This window comes from Dreissena polymorpha, chromosome 13 (genome assembly GCF_020536995.1).
Source record: "Dreissena polymorpha isolate Duluth1 chromosome 13, UMN_Dpol_1.0, whole genome shotgun sequence".
In the NCBI taxonomy this organism is placed as follows: domain Eukaryota; kingdom Metazoa; phylum Mollusca; class Bivalvia; order Myida; family Dreissenidae; genus Dreissena; species Dreissena polymorpha.
This window is the reverse complement of record NC_068367.1, coordinates 43852142-43869393: the sequence shown is the minus strand read 5'-3', so window position 1 is coordinate 43869393 and position 17252 is coordinate 43852142. Positions and strand designations below refer to the sequence as shown.

The following is a 17252-nucleotide window of genomic DNA, read 5'->3' as shown; positions in this document are numbered from 1 at the left end:
TTTTTTAAAGAAACAGTGATTATTTTTCGGTATTTATAAAGAGAGTTTTCTCTTTAAAAATACGCACAAAGCGTTTTCAATTCAACCATACGTAAAGTATGACAAATTAACAAATTTACGCATTGAAACCTCTCGATACTTATTATAACCCTTGGGCAAAATCTACTGCTTCTAAATAAATCTAGTTACTCAAACCTATCTACTACTTAACGTCATGTAAGTGGTGAGTAGATTTAACTTCGCCATGCAATAAACTTTGTGCTCGTGAAGGAACTATAATTTCCTTAAAATAACTTCATATGACACTAATTTACCAATGAGCTGACAAAAGGTCGTTTCATTTATCTCGACCAATTCGCAAAATGCATGACCACATAAACTTAAATTAGCTATATATGTTGTTGTTGTTTTTGTAAGTCAACTGATTGGTATTTCAAATCATTCATTTACGACAATGAAACTACAATAAATAGATATATGTACATTGCACAATAATTATAAAAATATTTACACTCACCGAACTCCGTCGGAACACTTACAAAATACAAGCAAAACACAATAATGACACGATACACAATGTCCACAACGATTTAAGTGTCCATCACTCTCCGTCCTGATTGAACGTGAATCCTTCCTTGCGTAGCAGAACGTGAAATCCTGTACGTACGTTTTAACGGTTTTGACGTCAAAGTTTTGTGCACAAGAAATACGTAGTTGTACTCACATCGGTGCTCGAGCTCGATGCCGCGCAAAAATGTGGACTCCTACTCCCCGGGAAAAATCAAAAACCGGTTTCCAAGGAATCGCTGTGTTAAATTCCTGGACTCTCCCCCTCCTCGCTACCGGTCTGAGGCTCCTGTCTGTTCAGGGATTTTCGTCGTAGTAACGTGTCCGCTACTTCCGTTTTTCTGTTCCAAACGCTGTTGTTGCCGAAGACTCGTTGTTGGGCGCCAGTGTTGCCGTATGGGCGCCAGTGTTGCCGTATGGGCGCTTAGGGTTCTTTCTTCGAACAACACGTTTGGGTTTCTAAATATATTATATTTATGATTTAATATCATAAACATACAGGTTGACAGCATGAATGATATGCAAAGAATGACATTCTTATAATAAGTATACATTTCAATTATATATAAAATGATGTGTTCCGACGGTAAGATACCAACAGAATTAATACACAAATACAACTATTAAAACAAAATAATTACAATAATACAACCGACAGACATGAATATAAAAGATGTATAAAATGCATATTTACCTAAATATATTATATTTATGATTTAATATCATAAACATACAGGTTGACAGCATGAATGATATGCAAAGAATGACATTCGAAATAGTCATTCATGCACACGGATGTGGTTGAGTGAATAAACTCATGCTTGACAAGCCAATTAACGTATTAAAATGTTAGTTAAAACAGTTCACCTTTCTACCCAGTCTCTACATACTGAAAACTAATCAACTACTACAAAAGAACGCTACTAATCCTATTTACAGTTAAAATCTACTCTGTCAAACTATTGAACAATCAGAGCAATGTTTCCTTTAAAAAATAATTTACTTCAATATCATTCAGAATAAATATATTTATGAACTAAATATATTTACAACAATGAAATACGTCTACAACAGAACACGATAGTACGTTGTGTACATAGAGAATACTAGGTTAGCGTTGAATACAGAGAAGTTTATGTTGCGAGGCTTAGAACGCCGGAAGCGCGAGCCTTGGCGAGCGCTTTCGGTGTTCGAGCCGAGCAACATAAACTTCTCTGTATTCAACGCTAATCCTAGTATTCTATTTATCCCATTTGATTTTTTCAACGTGACATTTAACATAAATAGATCTAATAACCTTAACAATAATTTTAATTCAGTCATAAAAGCGCTTAAAATCTAACAAATGTAACCATGCGTAGTGATATACATGTATTTGTTCTGGTACGCAAAATAGTCTTTAAAAAATTCACACACAAACTGTAAAACAAGTAAAAATATCACCATATGCCTATATTCTATTTTACGCAGTATGCGAATTTAAACACATTACGACCGCGAAAAGAAGATTTTACTTTACTATAATTTATTTTATTTTCGAAAGAAAATGATCAAAATCCAATATGGCGGCGATTGCTCCTGACAAAATGCTGTCGATGTCAACATACATGTACACCATCGACGACCTAGTTCTGGCTACCATAACTTTAAATGTCGCTTTTTATGATTTTTGACTGGCGCGACTTTGTACAGGTCTATCAATACTAAATAAACTGTACGCTGTCGCTGAAGTTTCTTTAGCTATCGAAGACCTTGACAATTTTGACGAGTAAACAGACAATTGCAGCGACTGACACTTTATTTGACAAAATATACAGGGCAATACGTTTTCCGACTTCGGACGATGAATTTAAGGACGCGCAGAACGTGTTTTTTATATAATGTTATGGGTATGCCGTGTGTGATCCGATGCATCAATGGCGCCTATGTTAAAATCATTTCCCCGAGAACAGGGAACGACAAAAGTACAAACAAAAATCAAAACACGTAAGAACTAGTATCTTACCTTTAGTTATCCTTTAAAATCCATCTAATAATCCATTTAACTAAATAATTGACGATTTTGCATCTAGGGTCATTAATAATTATTTTAGCATAGTTAAATAAAGACCCTAATGCCATTCTATCACTTTATTCAAATGAGTTTATGAACGCGATAAACTTTCTTCTTCGTCACACGCTACGTCATTTACTCTACATTTCTGCTGTTCAAATGAACCGGAGCAGTTTATCTAATAATAGCCGTTGGTAAACTCGGTTGCATTTGCAGATTTCTGCATACAAACATAATTATGTTTAAACTTGCACAATGTTTTATTTATCTATGGTAAATACACTTATTGTACGAGAAAATAATTTAATATATAAATACACAAAGAATGGAAAACATTCCAGTACACAACAGATAAATGAGTAGAAAATACCCGTGTAAAAAATGGGACGTTCCCAATTCCAGTGTGGTGCTATTTTTACCATCTTATACTTTACACAGTTCTATGCCTAACGTGAATTAAATAGGAAAGCAAACATAGCAGATTATTTATGAACTGTGCGATATGTGTATGGCTTGTTGTACATTCTTAATATTTAAGTTAAATGTCAAAAGTATATGCTTTGGTTATAAACAATGCACATTACACTAAATAATGTCGTATAATTTTGAAGCTCAAGTTTTGTCGACTTTGTTTCTTATGAAAAATGATTCAGTGGTAAAGTAAATATAAATAAAAAAATAACAAAACAAAAATCGTGTAATTTTATATTTTATTTCAACATTTCTTTTGGTGAATATGTCATATATATTTTTTTCTGCAAAATATGCACATTTTCTTTTAATGGGTGACCTTAAAATTCAATCAATGAACCAAACAATATCGACCTAATTTTAGCGCATATCGCATGACGTCATTTAAAAAGTAGTCCGTGCACGCGACAGGTATATTCCACAGTGTTGAATACAAGCAAGTATATTCCACAACGTGTTATACCGTCAATGTCGCGGTGAAAATGGGATAAAATAAAAACTTACGAACAGCAGAACTGAGCTGGACGTCTATAATCGGCCATAGCCTTAAAAAGACCACGCGCTATGAGCAGCGGGCCGTATATGTTATAATGTCCATTGTTTTCATCTTTTTTTCACGATGCATGAGTGCACTGAATAATGTTGAATCAATGTGTGAGATTTACTTCTCATCATTTGATACCAACAAAGGATAATGAGCCGCTCTCTGCAAAAACGTACTTAATGTGTGAGATTCATTTCTCATCATTTGATACGACCATAGGATAATGAGCCGATCTCTGCAAAAACGTGCTTAATGTACTTACAGTATCGTCGCAGGTAAGGCTGCGCAGACAGATTAGCAGTCATCATAAGCTAACAAATACGATTATGTCTGCATATAATACATGTTCGTTTAGAAGAAACTTCGTGTGAACAAACATTCTATTTAACCGGAAAATGTGGTTCCTGAAGACTGCGCACTTGACGCTCATGTATTCAGCCCGATTATCCCAGATTTCGACTTACTTCTAGTTGATGAAAATAAGCATTGTTAACTAGCCACGAGTGGCCAATGCATCAGAGCGAAACAATGTTATAAATTGATAAATACAAAATTTAACGTTTATTGATGAGCGGGCAAATTGCCTTTCGCCTACTACAACAATAACAATAATTCTGCCCTGCCTCTATAGCACACACATCAGTGTCGTGTTAGAATGTTAAAATGTGGATGCGCCTAATTGCCTTTGATGCAGATCGCAGTGTTTCCCCATCGACATCCCGGAGGGCGACCCCCACTTCAAGACAAGATGTATGAATCTCGTGAGGTCATCCCCGGTTCCCAACGTCGACTGTAATCCTGGTAAGCAGGATCTATGGCATTAACCCGTCAACTCTCGGATGCATTGTAGGTACTCGTCTGTAAACCTGAAACCAAACACTAATTGCATGGTCACCACTATGATATGTAGGTCATCCTTAGTACTCAACCACGACTGAAATCCCCGTAATCCACGTCAACAGAAGAAAGCTGTATCTGAAAAAAATATATTTTTTTTTCAAGAATATGTTTTCATTTGACCTTAATACCACTAACGATGCCGCTATTAAATTGTTGTCTTCGAAATAAGTTACCAGAACAGTTTTATAAAATTAGATTCTATTTACTTAAAGCTTCTCTGTGTGTTATAGGGGCTTATCAGAGAGTTAAATAAACGTTTACTGTTTCCGTTGGTGAAAAAAATATCTTAAGTTTTAAATTGTTTAACTGTGAAATCACGTAGTTTTTGACGTTATTGCTTAATTATTCCAGCATAAAACTGCAGTTTAACGCTTAAAGAGTCTTATGCAAATTTAAGATTCAGACGAATAGTACTTGTATTTCGGTGTCTATGAGTGAAAATATTCATTAAATTCTTCACAGAGAGCAACAAAGTTGTAAATGGATTAGTTCCTTAAATTAAAATATTACACGAAAAAAACACTTCGTACGTTGGTCTCATATGGCGTCATCAAATGGCGTGGTTAATTAAATCTAATTAAGACCAGTTCAATTTTGCTCGATTGCATAGAAAGCCTACGGCATCTTGAAACGCATTCGAGTTCGTTTCCTGGGTAGAACTAGTACTTGGTGTCTTTTGGGATGATCCAATAAACGCTCACTAAGGTTTTCGAGCCCCTGACCTCCCGGTCGCTAGGCACACACCATATCTACTACGACACGGCGACCTTTATTCTGTTATGGTGAGCTTGGTTAGTATGGTAAGATTACCGGTACATATTGTCAAAATTTGTCCGACGCTGTTGATAAATACGTTTTTTTAGATTTGTATGAGTTAAGTGAAACCTATATGGGTAGATGAGAGTTGACAAATACACAATTTGTCGTCGATATTATGTCTCAAGAACTTTTTAACTCTTTAAGTCTCAAGTCTCCTAAATACAATGCATATTTGCATTGTATTTATGCATAGCAAATACGATGAAAATATGCATTGTATTTTACAGAGACAGTTAGCTTGCACTGGAAGACCGATGTTTGTGATGGAACAGTATTTCATTTGTTATAAAGATTTTCACTGCAATTAAAAATATTGGCCAAGAAAATGTTATATTCCACCGAAAAGCATATAATATCTCTCCCAACAGGTATCCGAGAACAAATAAACCAAGTGACCTCATTTATTGACGGATCTGCCCTGTATGGGTCCACATACAAAGCGGCAATGGACCTGAGAACAATGAAATCGGGTAGGTACAGTTTTTAAAACAAAATACTGCCATTCTGTAAATGTCATCATGTTTAAAGATTGAATGTCGGTTAGTACATTTCATCTAAAATCTCAGATTCCAATTAGATTTTTAATGTAAATTTGATGTTACCAGTTTCTTGATTTTGTTAAAATGGGTTCTAGTTTTTGATTTTTTTTAACACGCTGATTAAACACATATACGATATTTTACCAAATTAATCAATAGTTAAAATGGTAAATGACATGTGTATTATGTAATGTAAAAATAAACGTCAACCACGTGTAATTTTTATTGCAATATATATTTACCCAAATCTCTATTCCATCATCGGCGTTTTATTTCTTTTTCAATGTGAATTGAAGGTTTTATTTCTTACTTAATGTAAATTGAAGGTTTTATTTCTTATTCAATGTAATTTTAAGGTTTTATTTCTTATTCAATGTTAATTGAATGTTTAATTTCTTATTCAATGAGAATTGAATGTTTTATTGCTTATTCAATGTGAATTGAAGGCTTGATGAGGACCCTTGATGACTTTCCCGCTGGTAAGATGCTTCCTAAGAACGCCCCAGACAAATGTGTCATTGAACACGATGGAGACTACTGCATGAAAGCCGGTATGTACGCCCCAGACAAATGTGTCCTTGAACACGATGGAAACTACTGCATGAAAGTCGGTATGTACGCCCCAGACAAATGTGTCATTGAACACGATGGAAACTACTGCATGAAAGCCGGTATGTACGCCCTTAGACAAATGTGTCATTGAACACGATGGAAACTACTGCATGAAAGCCGGTATGTTTGCCCCTGACAAATGTGTTCTTGAACACGATGGAAACTACTGCATGAAAGCCGGTATGTTTATGTCGTAGTATAAAATACATTATCTAGCCATAAACGCTAGTTATCAATCTCTGATATATACACTTGGAGACTTTCTAATGCAACACCGTCACGATCGGACGCTTTAGCACCAGGGAAAGGTATTGTTAGATCTGTGCGCATATGCAAATAGTGGTAAGCGATATATTTCTAATTTACTTTCAATTTTATCGTCTAGGTGGATTTTTAAACCAGGATATCATAAAATTAATTGCAACAAAAGCTGTTTTTCGGTCCCCTTCAGCGCTTTGAAGACACACAGCAACTAATTTTTAGAAAAATGTTAAGTCTAAGGCCCTGTACTTCGTCAAAATTCAAAGGACCGCAAACAAACTTAAACTTGATGTGTATATCAAGTAGTTAGGCTCACATACACCAAAAACAAGGTCATTATCTAATAGCGTTTCAGAAACATTCCGGAAAAGTTATATTTTAGAGGAAAATTGTATACAAAAGTGAAAGGCCCATAACTTCGTCAAAAATCAATGGATCGGAATGGTAATCGAACGTGATCTGTATGTTATGTATTTATATACTCATAAACCAAAAATCAGGTCATTATGTGAAAGGTTTAGGATAACAATTTTAACAAGTTTTACTTTAAAACGACTTTTTTTAGTCCAAGGCCCATACTTTCGTCAAAAATCAATAGACCGTTAAGAAACTCAAACTTGATCTGATAGTAATGTCAGTAGACTTACAAACCAAACATAAGGCCAATATCTGCAAGCGTGTATGAAAAAAACCTGTTATTTTAGAGGCTTGTTACTTCGCAAAAATCTATGTACCTGACCGAAACTGGAACTTGATCTGAAAGTCATGCGGGTAGACTCACATACCAAAAAATCTTAAACCGTTTGTGAAAAAAATCCGGAAACGGATTCCGTATGGACTGACTGACAGACATACGGACTAATGGGCGGACAGTACGGCTGCTATTTGTCTCCCTACCGGGTACACTATTTCTCGTATGAATAGTCAAGAGCGCAACCGGCATGTTGCAGGCCGCTCAGTCATTAAGGCAAGTAATTTTATGCGTTTTACTTCACATTGTTATCACTTAACTATTTTGAGAATTTTACTTTTGTAGTTATGTTTTTCATTTAAGTTTTTTGTTGATTAACTCTAATTAAATTTACAGGATTTTTTTATGTTTTGAATTATTCTGAGTCGAAATTTCAACAAAGTGCTTTTTAAAAAATAAGAGGGCTATATTGGTTTGAATACGTGTTTTGTTAGGAAACGTCTACACGTGGTTTTGTTTACATAAAACAATAAAACAATAATATTTGTTTTTGCAGATGTTCTGTGGAGATAACTTAAAGGCATTAATAATATTTTCGACATACTTTAAGAGTGTTTTGTAAATTGTATACTTTAAATAGACGTGAAACAAAATTCTACTCGCAAGTAGTATCTGATTCTTGTAGATTACATGTGATTAATGCAAATTTTGTTGAATATTTTTAATATTATGTTTGTCTGTTTTTGTTGTTTAAAATTAATTTCATTGTAACAATATGTGTAACAATATGATGAAAGAGTACTTAACATTTCAAAATCATGATAGTATTTTCCCATGTTACATGTATTATAAATCGGGTTCATTATTTCAATTTTTTTTGGACGAAAATTGTGGTTTTTTTGGTAGCCTAAACCATCAGCAGTAACATTACAATAAACACCAAAAGTGACGTCAACGTTGTTTGGCGAAACATATTTGTAACTCGATATATAACACAATAGAAAGAGTTGATAAAAAAAAGCTTATAAGTACTAATATCATTTATATGAGCAGTGCTCTGTGAATAGAAGGTTTAATGCATGTGCGTAAAGTGTCGTCCAAAAATAGCCTGTGCAGTCCGATCAGGCTAACCAGTGACGACAGTTTCCGCCTAAACTAGATTTGTGCTAAGAAGAGACTTTCTTTAAATGAAAAATATACAAGCGGAAAGTGTCGTCCCTGATTAGCCTGTGCGAACTGTACACTTTACGCACATGCAGTAAACCCCTTTTCACAGAGCGCGGCTCATATACAAATGTTCGTATTTACTCAGGCGATATCCGGGTGAACGTGGTTCCAAGCCTGGGCTGGAGTCACACCACCCTGCTCCGCGAGCACAACCGCATTGCCAAGGCGCTCTCTGCCATCAATCCTCACTGGGATGACGATGCCATCTATCAGCAAACACGTCGAATTATCGCCGCCATAGAACAAGTAGAGTAATTTGTAACGCTCGAGGACTACAGATCTTATTGTCTTATGAATATTTCAGTGTCTTTGAGAGGCAAATTACTTTGACATTTTGTGAAAATCTTGGCTAACCGTCAATCAACAAGGTCCTAACTGATCGTTCGCAAAAAAATACTCAACGCGGCAAATATACATGTAAAGTAACGACCAATACACTTATTCTCATGTGAAGGAAAGTTGAAATCAGACGCAAATTAATTACTTATCTGTGTAAGTGATTTGGACCGTTTCTAAAACAAAACTTTATCATCTTGAAAACATCTACAAGTTTTTAATGCATGTTAAATCGCCCCTCTGAACTAAGAGTTTCATTTTAAGAACGCTTAACGAGTTTTGTTGTTTTCTATATTACTAAGTGACGTATTGTATCAACACTGTCACTTAGGTAGTTTAAGTTGAAAATACTATTGATGTACATTGAACGAATTTCGCACAATCTAAACGTTACTTATCTTATGTAACAGGTCATAACATACAAGGAATACCTTCCGTCGATATTAAATGAGGAAACAATGAAAAAATACCGCCTGAACCTGCATTCGACACGCTATGCAAATACCTACCATCCAAAACTGAACCCATCGGTCACAAACGAGTTTGCAGTAGCTGCTTTCAGGTAACATAGTCATGAATAAATGATACATTTGCGAAACTCGTCATCTATTTATTACATCTGTTCGCAAATCATATACAACATATACAAATCAACATGACCTAACTCAATGAGTATCGCAGTATAAGCATTTGATAAAAAAATCGCATCAATTATTAAATTCGCCTATATTCTTATTTATTGGCTGGCTTTAAATTCGTAAAGATCTAGTAATTATATGCATTTTGACATATTTTGGTGCGATAATAACTCGGAAAGTATTTATAAACTTATCATATAATCATTAGATATTCAGAATTTCGACCAAAAAATCATTATGTCTAATTTAATTAGGGCAAGGTTGCGAAGTTTGTTGTTTATTCACTAATTTATTTTTAAAATACAACTTTTGCATATCCCATTAAAACAAATATTTCGCCTTCGAAGATATGTATCGTAAAAAGAAGCTACATTTTTGTATTGTGTTGTATGCCTTTATGCCTGTAGGTTTGGACACTCTCAGATTGCGGATTATCAAGCTACGATGGACGAAAACTTCAACTTCCTCGAAAAGAAGCCTATCTGGAAGACCTACCACAAGCCTCATATGGTCATATATGAGCACGGCCATGCTTTAGACGGCATTGCGAGGTGGCTGTCTACAGATCCTCAACCGTTAGCTGACAGGTTTTTACATCGATTATTTATTTATTGTATTTTGTTCAATACTATGGACCTTCAGTTGCTTGAACGCAGGTCGAACATTAATAAATTCTATTGAGTTGTATGTGTTTGAATGTATCTGTGCTAGGCAATGACGAGACATTTGAAACCAAAAAATGTTTATTATGTTGACAGCCATTTAACAAACACAATATTCTGTTTTGTACTATGTAAGTGTATTGTACTGCACGATTAAATTATATTTAAGAAATGTGTAAATTGCCAGAATTATATATAGGATTTTTTAAAGAGAACTCCTATAATTCTGAGGCAGCGGTGTACATTACATTTAAAATGATGCTTCATTTTTACATAATACTAATTTGACAGCACGTTACATTTAATTAATCTTCGGATAAAACAACAGCACCATTATGTGTTTTAGTATCAGTTCTATTTATAATGCAAACAAAGCATTGATTGTATACGAATCGTGTTGTGGCATTTCTGAGTGATTCAATGGGCAAATATATCCTCAAACAAGTCGACAAATATACAAACACAATGCTTTTAACTACAATCACTTCACTTTCCAGTCTATTTGAACACGGGACAAGAGACATGCTTTTTCTGGATAAGAAGAATAATAGCTTAGATCTGCCGGCCATTAACATTCAAAGATCACGTGAACATGGTACACCGGCCTACAACCATTGGCGAGTACATTGTGGCTTAGGTACGTGGAAATAAGCATCGAACATTTTAAATATGACCTAAATTAATATGCCTATTTATTCTTTTCATGTACATTTTTATTAAATTGTTTGAATGAAAGTTCCTACAATCTGTCTATGATTTAATGTATTTCATTACAAGTGGTACAGAGGCACGTCTTTAATAAATGGTCTTCGCAGTTAGTAACAACAAGTAAATGTCGTTAAAAACGATTGGCAATTTTTTACTAGCATTTTTTCTAATATATGATTTTTGTGAGAATGCAATATATAGGCTCTTTATTATTTTTAACAAAGTTAAGTGGATGTTAAAAATCCGTAATTGTTTGAGAACAAAATATGCAGTTAGATAACACAATATACAAAATTTCAATTCTGTGGAAGAATATTCGCTATATATTTTCGACCCAAAGTTTAAATGCTTTAATACAGAAATAAGCAAGACATATCAGTATAGATTTTCAGGTCTCATTCAATAATTGTGAACATTAAAACATATTTGGTCTTCTTCTGTAAACTTCAGGTATAAGTGCATGTCTTAAATTATCATACAAAGGACATAACAAACCAAATGGTATACATCTTCAATTACATTAAGTGTACACAATTTACAAATACATGCATCTCTTGGAATGTATTGGTGTCTACCAGTTTCTATAAATAGCACATGATAAGATAATCGTAATGTTGCTATTATGTTTCTAACTTTAGAATTGTAAATTTTGTCCAGGTAAATTGATCTTTCAAAAATCGGTTTCAATGCCTTGTAAAGAAATAGTGATGAAGTGTCGTTACGTCAGTTTGCCATGTTGAAATGAACAAATCCTGTAATTTATTGCGAAACATTACAATAAAGATGTGAACATTAACAGATTCTGGATATATCCACACGTCATTTAAACCTTACTCTTGCAAAGGTTTTCGAACGTTTGAAGCCCATAACTTGTTATGAGGTCTATCACATGCTTCAGTACATTGTCTACGTGTACTATCGCTTAAAATACAATTGGACGATTTTTCGTAAATATCGACAAATATACATCTGGTATCTACCAACTTCGGCATACAAAGCATATTATTTTAAACATGATGTTAAGAATAAAGAATTTGTAAATATTGAATTCATCGCCCTAAGCGCTTTGGCTGATAAAATATTTGTGGCATGTATCAATACTCCGCTGCTTGACATATTCCTAGATAATATAAATTCTTCACGATTTCAAGAGAACTGTTGTTATTAACCCAGTTATATCCCTTTTTAATCAGTCTTTGTGAAAGATAACAGTTTTTGTATTGTCGACATTGACAGTTATATTCCATTTCGTGCAATACTCAAGCAAATTGTTCAGGGAAGATTGTAATCCATGAGCGGATTCAGAGATTAATACTGCGTCGTCGGCGAATTATAGAAGATAGATTGATTATTAATCGATAGTTATGCCAGCATTTATATCAGCTTGTAATTGAAACTCAATATCATTTAAAAAATTACGAAAACATTATCGGCGAACACATCTCACCTTGTAATAAAGCGATGTTGGATTAAAAGAAACAGAAATACTATTACTATCTTAGTAAAACACCAAATTTAATCTGATTATACAAAGATAAACGGACAACAATTTACCATTGATACCAGACTGAATGAACTTAAACCAGAGATGCATACGATCCGTTAAGTCATATCGTGCCTTCAAATAATCGACAAAACAGCAAAATAGTTTTTGTTTATTGTTTATATGTATTTCAATCAATGATTCAAGGGCAAATATTGCGTCTACTGTACTATAGCGCGGGTTGAAACCGAACTGTGCCTCTTTTTAAATTCCATTTGTAGTAGTCCATTTTCTAAGTACTCGTTTAGTATATTATTGAATAACTTTGCAAAACAACTCACGAGGGTTATACCTCGTTAATTATTTGGTATAGACGGATCTCCTTTTTATATGGGAGAATAATCAGACCCGTTCTCCAGCTATGTGGGAATTTCCCGGACTTGAGAATAACATTAAATAACAGTTCCAATGCGTTACCTATTACATGGACATTTTCTTTAAAATATTCGTAGTCCGAAGAACACGCCTTATTATTACCAAATCATTTCGTGACCATGACACTTTCTTCCAATTATATGCGTCTATCGAGCTCTGGGTAAGAACTGTCAGAGTTATGGTTACTGTAAAGATTGCGAACAAAATGTATACTGCTTGTTAAGCATTATTTTATATGTATAATTCCTATTGAAACTCGTGAATTCATCCTAGATGCTTTTGATGACATTACTACACTTTTACACTTTTACAAATTACACATTTAAACATATAAACATACGTAAACTTCATTTTTACAAGCAATAGAAAGACTGTATCGTTGCACGTTGCCCTAATTTTATAGCAAGGCCAATTGTCAAACAGTACTAGGAAGACATTATGCTCAGACATATCGTTACATAGAAAACGAATTCCGAACACGTGATTTGTATCATTGAAATAATCGTCAAAATGACGTAGTAGTTTTTTTCTGTGAATAATTATTAAATACTGATTATATCTTGCAATCATAAAAATTGTTCATAAATATATGAAGTACTAGAAAACACAGTCAACTTGCCAACAGGGGGTCACACCAATAGGGTTTCACTATCGTGTATTTCATGAAAAAATATAATCAAATAAAAAACAATTGTTGCATAGTGTGTCCCTTGGATAAATGTACAATTTTACAAATTTGTGAAAAGATGCTCCAACTGTCGATCTGATAATGCTGTAAACAGTGATCCTTTATTGGCGATAGTGAGTGCATTTGTGTACATATTTTATTATAGATAATGTTCATTTATTTTCAATGAAACTTTTTTAAATCTGAAATATGGTTAAATGACAACGTTATAAACTGTTTATTTTACAGTAATTGTGATCATATGATATTTTTTCATTGTCGTACTTTCATTGGTCATTTTTGCAAAAAATCAGAAGTGTACTGCGGCTAAATAATAATACAGAAAAAATGATACAATAGCTTTTTTTTTTACCTCTTGTCATTTATACACAAAAGCCAAAAGGACAAAATTCTAATGGAAATATTTAACTTTTTTTAAATGCGAATCTCTATTGGCAAGTTGATGGTATATAAAATGTAATGACGTTTATTTTAGCATTATTTTGTAATTAAGTTGTTAATGTAAACAACTATGTTCATTTTAATCTCTAATGTGTATTGTTATACAGTAATCTTTTGTTCTTGGTTTGCATTCCTTTTTCAATTCTTCTTAAAGTTAATGATCACTCTGCACATAATTATCGGAAGAGAAGTAGGCTATAATCCAATCTAAGACAGTTACGTCGACAACTTTCCGCTATTTGTAAACATATGTGTGTTAAGTATTGCAACCATATATGTTTGTAGCAAAAGCTGACATGACTGATGACGGCCTGTTTACTCTTCCGGATCACACAGCAGAACAAACTCAGAAATTACAGAAAGCATACAGGTATGCACATGGGAAAAACGTGAACATTTTGTTTTCAGTTTAGTTTTGTGCTTGTCCATTTTTTTGCGTGATTTGAATTGAAGTATTATGCAGGCGTAAGTCGTTCAGAATCTTTTTCAAGATAACAGTAATTATAATAGTAAGCAACTAAATATTTACAAAGAAAATATGACAGATAAGAAAACTACAATATGATTTATGGATAATATAGGACTTCTTGTTATTATCGAATGTATATAATATTAATCAGTCATTAAACGTGACTTAATCATGCACAAGCGGGAAGTTTTCTTTGTCCAATATATAAAACAATAATGAAAGCGATTATTTAACTAATTATGGCTAGTGCGAAAACGGCTGGACGTATAACTAAACTCTGTCTCGTTTCGTGCAGGCACGTTGATGACATTGATCTTTTCCCGGGCGCTATGACGGAGACGTTACTTCCGCAGAGCGCAGTGGGTCCCACGTTCGCATGTTTACTGGGCCGTCAGTTCCGGAGGCTAATGCGAGGCGACAGATACTGGCACGAACTCCATTTTGAGTACAACAGGTTTACTAAAGGTAAACATGACTATGGCTTTGCGTTTTTTTTAATGGAATGTATGTGAATGTGTTGTACAGCGCATATGACAATTGTTATTTGTCAATACAAAACAAAGTAATCATTAATACTTGTACTCTTAAGGACATATTTTTCAAATACACATATGTGTAAAAATAGGTACCCAATTAAATCAATATCAGGTTAATCAAAAACAGATGTTCAAACATTCCACGTTTGTTTCGAACCTCCACTCATGTTAAAAACAAGCTGTTGTATAGACAAATTTGACTTTTTATCTAATTTTTGATAGACGCGACATATCGTCTGCTAAATGTCAGCGTTTACGATAAGTATTTTAACAATTGCACGATCAATAACAAACTTACTGCCCAGAGAAGCTTTATTTTTGCCCAATTTGATATGTGACCTTTACGTATGACTTTGACCTTTGAAGTACGAGGATTTGTGTTAAACGTGACACACTTTCTATTATTGTTGTCATAAGTGGTAAGTTATTTTTAAATTGTCTGATGAATGACAAGTAAAAAGTCCAGATCAACTGTGTATTGCCAATTTAACCTTTTTCACTTAGGGTAAGTAGATGGGTATTACAACCGGCAACCCGTCAAATAATTATGTTAATGATATTAATATGGCTGTGACATAAAGGTTTGATATGATTATGGCAAAGCTTAACTTTTAAATGAACCCAGACTATAAAAAAAGAGAAGAGTTCACTGTTGTCCAGCAGAATTAGAAAAATACATCAATATGTATGTCTCAGTTATTACTGAGACATATATGTTTGAACTGACATTAGGATACACACTCGCATTTTACGCACGGATATCCAAACAACGAGACGGATACACAAACCAAAAGAGGCATATATGGTAATTGCGACTGCTTTATGTCATCGAGAGGGATATAATACATATATGTTATGTGTTCCACACTGTGCCGAATATAATATATATTTACTGTATGATGGTAGGTATGTATGCCTTATTCCCTTCTATGATCTTATACTCCATATCGAAAATGCTTTACATTCACAGATCAACTACATGAAGTGCGAAAAGTTTCATTGGCTAAAGTCCTTTGCGACAATTATAACATCACAAAACTTCAGCCAAACGTATTCCGGGTGCCAACTGGGTAAGGCGAAAACCTAACCTTTATGTGCGAACATTTATTAAATAATATTACTAATAATTATTATTATTATTACACATATTATGATTATAAATATATTATTTTATTATTATTATTATTATTATTATTATTATTATTATTATTATTATTATTATTATTGTTAGTAGAAGTAGTAGAATTATAAATAGTATCGTTATAATTGTATATTGATATAAAGTGTTTGTTAATGTCATTAAACAACGGCTACGGCTACTTTGTATCTTTATTCAATTGTGAAAAACGAATATAAAAGATTGTTGTTTAATTTAAAACAAATCGTGTTTAGGGACAATCAAAGAATCGACTGCAGCAACATACCTGGCATTGACCTCTCAAAATGGAAAGCGTGCGAATTCCCGCTGGCCGACGGCCGCCCCAGCTTTGCGAAACACTGTCCAAAGGAACCGTTGTTTGGATGAAATACGTCAAGCATAAATATAATTTATGGATACATTTTTGTATTTATTACATAAAAAATATGTCGCACAAACACATCAGCTTTGTTTTTTTGTGTTTCTTAAATACTATACAAGTTTCATCCATACTGTTCATATTATTGTAAATATAAACATAAACACAGGAAGTAATAGTTTTTTAATTGTTTTTATTAATTTTCGATTACCACAAGGCGATTTCGGTTTTAAGCTTAACGAAACGTAATAAAATTTAAGTTACACACTCAAATTCCATGTACGTACGCTATTTATTATAGTGTATGTTAATAGCTATTTGTCGGCAGGTGTCTCCGTTCTGCAAACGTTTATATATGATAACTTGTGTATGATTACTGGTTCTAGCCTTTAACTGGTATGGCTGCTGATTAACCAATGTGCTATACTTGGCCAACCTCAGCGCAAAGATTTGACTGGAACCAGATTGTATGTGAGAGAAGGAATGACAACTCTTCGTTGAGATTTATACTTGGCAAAATACTCTATTACCGAATTAGCTTGATTGATGTACCTGTTTTAATTTTATTGCTAACTACTATCGCTTTATGGTGTGTACCGGGATTAAAAGTTACACCGGGAAGTGTGCACTAGGAGTAACGGTGCGAATACGTACC

At 33.8% G+C, this 17252-nt stretch overlaps 1 protein-coding gene across 1 annotated transcript in view; it reads left to right on the top strand.

Annotated features, from left to right (window-relative positions):
* Positions 1-16680, top strand: part of LOC127856350 (peroxidase-like) — a 31017-nt gene extending 14337 nt beyond the window's left edge. Inside the window, exons 8-18 of the mRNA XM_052392491.1 lie at positions 4330-4436; positions 5723-5824; positions 6340-6444; positions 8770-8930; positions 9431-9582; positions 10066-10245; positions 10818-10957; positions 14361-14445; positions 14840-15009; positions 16051-16150; positions 16473-16680. Of these exons, the coding sequence (XP_052248451.1) occupies positions 4330-4436; positions 5723-5824; positions 6340-6444; positions 8770-8930; positions 9431-9582; positions 10066-10245; positions 10818-10957; positions 14361-14445; positions 14840-15009; positions 16051-16150; positions 16473-16605 (1435 nt within the window). The 3' untranslated portion in view covers positions 16606-16680. The remainder of the gene's footprint in view (positions 1-4329; positions 4437-5722; positions 5825-6339; positions 6445-8769; positions 8931-9430; positions 9583-10065; positions 10246-10817; positions 10958-14360; positions 14446-14839; positions 15010-16050; positions 16151-16472) is intronic.
* The last annotated feature ends 572 nt before the right edge of the window (positions 16681-17252 follow it).